The following is a 7,839-nucleotide window of genomic DNA, read 5'->3' as shown; positions in this document are numbered from 1 at the left end:
GAGACAATCCCTTCCCTCTCCCCTGGCCACTCCTCTTTTAATGCAGCCCAAAACACAGTTGGCCTTCCAGGCTGCAAACGCACACTGCTGGTTCACGTCCAGCTTCTCATCCACCGGGGCCCCCAAGTCCTTCTCTGCAGGGCTGCCCTCAAGGGGTTCTTCGCCCAGTTGGTATAAACACCCAGGAACAGATTTGCTTGAAAATGTCTCTTACTGATAAGGTAGTGATAAACCATGACCTAAACACTTCACATGGCCGGTAAGAACCCTCAGTCAATTTTAGCCATGAAGAAATTGAGTGCAGAGTGTGACAGAAATAGACTGTCTAGACTTATCTGCCCATCAACAGTTTTAACATTAGAATTTAATCTGTTACCATCTGGCAACTCTGAAAAAGATGGTTTTGGTAGTTTAAAAAGGAGAATCTTCTTTCATCTTCCTCTTCCAGTTTGAGGCATTTTAGAAAATACTGCTTGAATGGCTTCTGAAAGTTCAATTCAGTGATGCTGAGAGGTTTTACCAGACCTAGTACCAGATCTGGAGGTTGGTGGCCCTGCCTATGACGGTGGGTTGGAGCTTGATGATCCGTGGGGCCCCTTCCAACCCAAGCCATTCCATGATTCTATGATTTACACAGACTGCCTTAATTACAGTTCTGTGTAAGCTGCATTTTCTGGACAGACTTAAGAAGCATAAAAATGAAAGTTACATATTAGGAAAAATTTCTTCTCTGAAAGATCAGATGCTGATACAGGCTGCCCAGAGAGGGTGCTGAGTCACCATTCCTGGAGGTGTTCAAGAAACGTTTAGATGTTGTACTGAGAGGCATGGTGTAGTGAGGAAATACTGGTGACAGAAAGACAGTTGGACTGGATGACCCTGGCAGTCTTTTCCAACCTTGGTGATTCTATGATTCTGTTACGCAGCTACTGTGTATTCCACATGCCTTGGATAAAGCATGATGTGCACCAGAACATTTACATCAGAGGCAATTCTGCTCATACCTGTCTTGTTAAGAAAGTCATAGAAGAGCGGTTGACCCACGCATAGTTTCCAGCAGCTGCCATTCCCTTCAAGTAATCCTGCCCCTCCACAGAGGCAATCCTGGCACACGCTAGCTGGCGATCGTTCACTATGATTTTGTCCCGTTTCATAGCTTTTTCCATAGCCACCAATGCATCTGGGAAATAAGCAGATTTCTAAGCGACTTCATTTTGTTTCAGTCTATGGGATTAACACATATACAATTCATATTCAAAAACTGAACACATCTCTCCAGTGGTCAAGCCTACAGCTTCCTCTCAAACAGTAGAGTAATTTTGTGGCAGAATATTGTTGTTTGCAAACAGCATTCCCTATGACTGTTTTTAGAAAGAAAAGTTCAGGGTCTGAGGTGTACCAGAAAGAATTCTCCGTTTATACAAATTCAGCCTGTTGATATGTGCTAATAATCTAAGCACTTAATTACATTCAAAACAATAAAGGCAACTGTAAAATCTTCTTGTGACCCAATAGTTTAGTCTTTTATTTTTCTGCCACAAGAGTGTCTGCCTTTGTTATACTACATATTAAGACTTCACAATCCTAAGCAAGTATGTTTGAAGAGAGCCCCTGAATCAGACAAAGGATCCCTCCACTCTCAATCATACAAGAACTGAGTTTAGAAGGGACTTCTGGGAGTTACTTAGTTCTGTCACTTGCTCAGAGCAGCTCCAGCTGGACAAGGCTCTTCAGGGACTGAGTCAAGTTCTGAATATCTCCAAGAATGCTGGTTCTACAACTTCTGTACGCAACCTTTTCCAGCATTTGAGTAAAGGGAAAACAGAGGAAGACAACCTCTGCCAAGATAACTCAGAATAGACTGGCAATTTTAAGAAAAAGCTTTTTGGTGTTGGAGTTTACAAGCCAGTGACAAGAACATGCTGAAGAGTTTGTTTTACTCCAGGTACCCATGCCAGTCGGACCATACCTGTGGCAACTTGGTGGCCCAAACCTCTGCTGCCGCTATGGATCATGACGCAAACCTGTCCTTTGTGGTCGATGCCCATCTTCCTGGCAGCATATTCATTGTAAATGTCATCCACAACCTGGATCTCAGCATAGTGATTTCCTGCTCCCAGGGTCCCCAGCTGCCAATCACAACACAAAGATCAGACAGTGCTTAGCAAGGCAGCTATGGGAATATGGGCAAAAGGGCAAATTGCTAAAAAGTTTTTAGTTTTAGAAGTTTTCCCAGGAAAAACAAACAAACGTAAACTAAAAGGAAGCAGAACACAGTAGCATTATCATAGCCCTCTTTTTCGGATTCATAACAACTTCTACTGTTTGAACAAGACCAGGATTAAACAAAAGGACTAGAATCTACAGTCTGTGTAGCCACTCTTTTTGCAACTTACTTAGGTCTAGTCAAAAGACAGGGAAAGTAGAGTACTGAGAATCCATCCTGTTTGTAGAGACAAGCCAGACATTGCCTTACACTTGTTTCTAACCTCATGAGGAAGCTAAAACATCCTATTCACTACATCATAAAGCCTTTTCAGCAGATTAAAGCAAGATATTCCATTTTTAAGACCCATTTTTTTCTGACTTGGTAATAAGTGATTACTTATTTGATAGGTAAAATGAGAAATTTGAGGACCTAACATCATTTTTACAAAATCCTGTAATGTATTGCAGTACAATTCATAAAACTCAAATCATACAAAATAAAGTTTCAGTAACTGAAGCATTGTCATAGCTACCTCAAAAGCATTCCACCCAGAGCAATGACACAGTGACATACTACACATAGAAACAAAATCAACCCTTGAACTGTAATTCAAAGTTCTGAGTTAGTCACATTTATTGTGGTATCTTTCCTTGCCCTGCTATTAACTTGCTATGCAAACAAGGAGAAAAGTTACAGAACAGCTTGCCTGTCTCTCAACAAAACTACATCTGGATGGGGAAATGCCAGCAAACATGAATCCCAGTGTTAACTGGTGAAAACCTGATGCCCCCAGGGACTTTGGGTACGCTCAATGTTTATCATGTTTCCCTGTGTTCAAACTCTGCCAAGAATTAATCAGAAATAGCACCACTGTCTCACCTTTCCACTTGCCAAGAACCGTTAGGCAAAGGTTCAAGAAAAGACAAAGTCAGAAAAACCACCCGCTATCTTTCACTTTGAACCCTGGGAGCACTAAAAACCCTTCTGAAACACAGCTTTACCTGAGGCAGGCCCCTCTTCTTTGCTCTCGAAGAGACTTTGTTGGGATCAGCCTGCAGCATTCTTCCATACTCCTCACAGTGTTCCTTGTCCTCTGCCCAGGCATAGCCTTCCCGGAGAGACCAGTCTACACCCATCTCTAGAGCCTCTTCCAAATCCCTGCAATTAGCAAACACATACTTGCATTTTATTCTTGGAAATATTCAAAACTCAACTAGGTATGGTCCTGAGAAACTTGATGGTTCTCCTCCTGGAGAAGCACATGTATAGAAAGGCTTAGATTTTTTTCTCTGTCATAAAGTCTCCCACCTTTGAATCTTTCATAAAAACAAGAGATGACCACTGCAGTGACGTGCACACAAAGTTGTTCTCTTACTTGGCATTCATGGGGATGACACCCTTTGAACCAACACCGACAGGAATGTGGTCAAACATAGCCTGGGCAAGCTGCTCCTTCACAGGCTGCACATCACTTTCATCCAAATTTGTACGCAGTAAGCGGACACCGCAGTTGATGTCAAATCCGACACCACCTAGCAGTGCAAGAAGAGCCATACAGTTAATAGTGTGCTAATGCTGTTTGCTAAACATGAATATTAAAATATTAAAGATGGGATTCATATTAGTCTTAAATCAACGTCCTTGCTGACAGGGAGCACGTATCAAATGATGTGATCTTACGTCTTCTTTCTAAGACAATATTGGGAATTGTATTAAGTTACGTTTTAATAGATTTACAAGAAGTCATAGATTTCAAGAGAGCCAAATAGTTTTGCAAAGACAAACCTGACCACTCTTTAGAAAACCCCACACACAGCTTTTCCATCTCAAACACATACTCTATGCATCTGCTAGTTGCTCCAGCAAGTGTATAGTGCTTTAATTAAATACATATACAGAAATTGAAGAGGACACTCAGCTGCCTCAGGACACAAGGAAAGTGACAGATGAAAATCTTAGCACAGATCCCAAAAGCAAGTCCTTGAAAGCAAATCGTTTTTCAATCTTCACTGAAATAAATACTATATAATAAGCAGTACATATTTAAAAGTAATATGAAATTTTAGTTTTGCTTAATTCTCAGCATTTAATATAAACTATCACCACAGAGCGAGGCTGAGTGTGAGAGACCAATCACGCCACCTTTACTAGTGCCAGAGTGGGGACACTAGACAAGGAGATCTTCAGTTTGAGTCCATTGGGAACACGTGATTTGAATAAAGTAAGGCCTAAAACATGAATCTCAGGTACAACCACAAAAGCGCCTGTAGACCATCAGTTACTAAAGACCAAGGTATATATAAAAAAGTCAGAAATATAAGAAGGTCATGTTTTTAACAAAATACAGAAATATTCTTAAAAAGGGGCATCAAATCTTGCTCAAAGAGAAGAGTCAATTCTTTATCAACATGGTGAAACCCAAGTCCAAAGTCTTGTGCTCTCTCTTCAAGACTGAGGGATACAAGCCCAAGCCAAAAACATAATGGTAAATTTTTCTGTACTGTTTAAATGCTGACAGAATAACCATTCACTCTGTGAAGAATAAAGATTCTGAGCACAGAAATTTAAGTGTCTCTTATACTCTGTGTAATACAGTCATCTTTTGTCTTTGTTCTGCATATAAAGTACAAATCTGCCATTTTGTCATGTATTTTTAAGCCAAGACCTTTCTCAGTGCAGATTAAGTCAGTCTTGAAGTAATCTTACCTGGTGACACCACTGCTTCAGGATCATTCATATCAAAGGCTGCCATGTTGCCAATGGCAAAGCCATAGCCAGAGTGGACATCTGGCAGGCCTATGGATCTCTAAAAGAAAACAAAGGAAATTTCAAAGTTCTGCAAACTTTGTACTGCACTAAGAGTCATCTTGGTTATGCTCTGACTTGTGATAGTGGTTGTCACATGTACAGACCAGTACACCAGACAGAGAAAGGATGTTCTGATGGAGTAGACAGCTGAATTCAGGAAAGTAACTAAACTCCTACAGTTTATAGGAGAAACCATCAAAGAAAGCAGAGAGCAGTTCATCTCACCCTGAAGCAAGCTCTAGAGGCTAGTCAGCTGAGTAGCCCCTCCTGAGATTGACCCAGTCTCAAGAAAACTTACAGAAAAACCAAACACCCACATGTAAGAACTGTGATCGCAAACTGAAATCTAGCTTATCCCTGGACTCAAGAGCCTTTGCACCGACATCTTTGTAGGCAATAACTTATGAATGGCACAGAGCAGAGACATAAGACTGAAGACGACTTTTGTCCCTGTTAGGTGCCATCTACAGCAATACTTAAATGCAGTAAATTTAGCAAAGAAAGAAGACAGTGCAATGGAATAAGACTACACAACAGTCAGCACTTTCCTTTCTTAGCTACGTCACTGGACGTTGACCTAAAACTGCATGCTATGGGTGGAAAAAGTCATTCTTTCGATATGACATGATAAGTTAGGAGCTGAATCAATTCATAAAAGAATTACTTTTAACTGAGCTTTTCTCTGCCAATTAAAGAAAGAGTGTGCATCTACACAACTCTACAAGTTTGAAGCATGGCAAATTTAGATTATGACACTGCAAATAGGTCTCAAAACATTGTCTGTTTTCTGAAGCCCACTGAATGTGTTAAACTGTGCTATATTTTCATGCTATACATGAAAAGGAGAACTTTTTCAGGGGCTTATATGCTTCTTCTCCCTCCCCTTACCATCAACAAGAAATCTTATTAAAAAGAATGAAGATGTGAATAGAAAAATAATAATAATATCTCTCATACAAACTATCAGCCATAATTCCCATTTTAACAGGTTGCTTCAATTTTCCCTCACCCTCTTCTTAGTTGATCACTAGGGCATTTTAGCAAATTGATGGTTAGCCTTTTACTGTAGGCAGAAATTGAAAACTTTTGCTGAGTCATCATGAGAAACAACTGAAAAAAAAAAAAAAGACAATTCTGGTACTTATTAATGTAAGCAACACTGAACATAAAAAGATCATTTCCACATTGTACTTAATGTTTCTTGAAAAGCGATGTTCTTCCTGCAACACTGTATTTGATGCTTCATTTCCAAAACGCATGGGGACAGAGAAAACAGTGCATGAAAAGGCTCACACCAACAGTAGGGCAGCAACAGTAACAGAAATAACATCACCTCCTGCTCTCTCCTCTCTTCTTCATGCATTGCAGGTCAGCAGAGAGGATTCAAAAACAACAGAGAGTGGAAAAACAGTGGCTAAAGCAACGGGAATAGCATAAAGCAAAGCCAACAAGGCTTCACGTCAAAAGGCAGTCAGTGAAATAAGTAGATACTCCCCTTTCTGACAATTTCACAGCCTGTCCTTGCAAATACTCAGAACCAGCTTCCCAACACACCAACTGTCCTAGAGAGATCTCTGATCCAAACACCTTCTCGCAGCAGTATTCCCATGATCAATGACAAGCAGGAACACAAAGCAACTTTTCAGAACAACGACTCACATGAACGATTCCAGGCAATGCAGCCACATTCCCAATCTGTTTCATAGCAGGCAAAAAGCCACCCGCACCTTAAAACCAAAAGAAGAAAAACAAAATACATCAGTAATCAGATAGCTTACCATGGCAATCACAATGAGGCACTTTCTGAAGGGCCTGCTCAACATACCAGCTCACCACAAATCACAAGCAAGTGCTCAGATCTGGTCAGAACTAAGCAAGATCTGACATATCATTATGTTGATATGACAGAAGGAAGGGAAGTGCTCCAGAGGGATTGCACAGGCTTGAAGATTGGTTCCATGTGAACCTAATGAGGTTCAACACAGCCAAGTGCACAGTGTTGCACTTGGATCAAGGCAATCCCAGATATGTGTACAGACTGGGAGAAGGACTCATTGACAGCAGCCTTGCCGTGGTCTTTGGGGTCCTGATAGGTGAAAAGTTTAATGTGAGCCACCAGTGTGTGATGCAGGCCAGAAGGCCAATTGTACCCTGGGCTGCATCAGAGGAGTAGTGGCAGCAGGGAGAGGGAGGGAACTGTCCTTCTCCACTCTGCAACACTGCATCCAGGCCTGGGGCCCCCAGCACAAGAAGGATGTGGAGCTGTTAGAGCAGGACCAGAGGAGGTCCATAAAGGTGCTCAGAGGGCTGGAGCACCTCTCCTGTGAAGGTATGCTGAGAGAGCTGGGCCTGTTCGGCCTGGATAAAAGAAAGCTGTGGGCAAACCAGCGCGCTGCCAGCCCAGCGCAAACGTCAGAGTGAAGGCCCTGCAGACGCACCTCCGCCGCGGCAGGCGTTGCGCAGCTCCTCGAACATCAGCTTCTCTAGCGGGTCGTTCACGTAGAAAACTCCCTCCACCTGCGGGTACAGCGGTCAGAGCGGCCGGGCTCCCCCCTTCTCCCCCTCCCTTCTCCTTTCTCCCCCACCCCACGCACGTGCATGTTGGGCACGAAGCCCTTCTTGATCCGCCAGCAGTTCTTGTCGATCTTGTCCAGGTACTGCAGCTCATCGTTGTAGCTGCGGCTCATGGTTGCTCCGCTCGCGCTGAACCCCTCCGGCAGCGCCCGGCCAACAGAGACACACGACGGCGGCTGCCGAGGGCCACGACACCTCAGCGGAGGCGGAAGGCGGACGGGAGCCGCCGAGGGACAAACTTCCTCCGC

At 42.8% G+C, this 7,839-nt stretch overlaps 1 protein-coding gene across 1 annotated transcript; it reads right to left on the bottom strand.

The window, feature by feature from the left end:
• Nucleotides 1-980: 980 nt before the first annotated feature.
• RTCB (RNA 2',3'-cyclic phosphate and 5'-OH ligase) lies at nt 981-7,795 on the bottom strand. The gene is made up of 8 exons (XM_010712585.3): nt 7,612-7,795; nt 7,456-7,534; nt 6,677-6,744; nt 4,916-5,015; nt 3,585-3,741; nt 3,211-3,367; nt 1,970-2,129; nt 981-1,180 (listed from the first exon to the last, which is right to left on the bottom strand). The coding sequence occupies exons 1-8, from the start codon at nt 7,702-7,704 to the stop codon at nt 999-1,001; spliced, it is 996 nt and encodes a 331-aa protein (XP_010710887.1). The 5' UTR covers nt 7,705-7,795; the 3' UTR covers nt 981-998.
• Nucleotides 7,796-7,839: the final 44 nt, after the last annotated feature.

The sequence above is a fragment of the Meleagris gallopavo genome, chromosome 1 (assembly GCF_000146605.3).
Source record: "Meleagris gallopavo isolate NT-WF06-2002-E0010 breed Aviagen turkey brand Nicholas breeding stock chromosome 1, Turkey_5.1, whole genome shotgun sequence".
Classification (NCBI taxonomy): Eukaryota; Metazoa; Chordata; class Aves; order Galliformes; family Phasianidae; genus Meleagris; species Meleagris gallopavo.
Note: the sequence above shows the minus strand (reverse complement) of the source record. Positions and strands in the feature narration are given on the sequence as shown.

Bases quoted from the DNA above. Each gene is read 5' to 3' on its own strand.
- RTCB (XM_010712585.3), bottom strand. From the start codon at position 7,704: ATGAGCCGCAGCTACAACGATGAGCTGCAGTACCTGGACAAGATCGAC. The intron at 5,016-6,676 runs GTGAGTCGTTGT...GTTTTCTTTTAG, and splicing joins CATTGCCTGGAATCGTTCAT to AGATCCATAGGCCTGCCAGA. The intron at 1,181-1,969 runs GTATGGTCCGAC...CTTATTTCCCAG, and splicing joins GGGCCACCAAGTTGCCACAG to ATGCATTGGTGGCTATGGAA.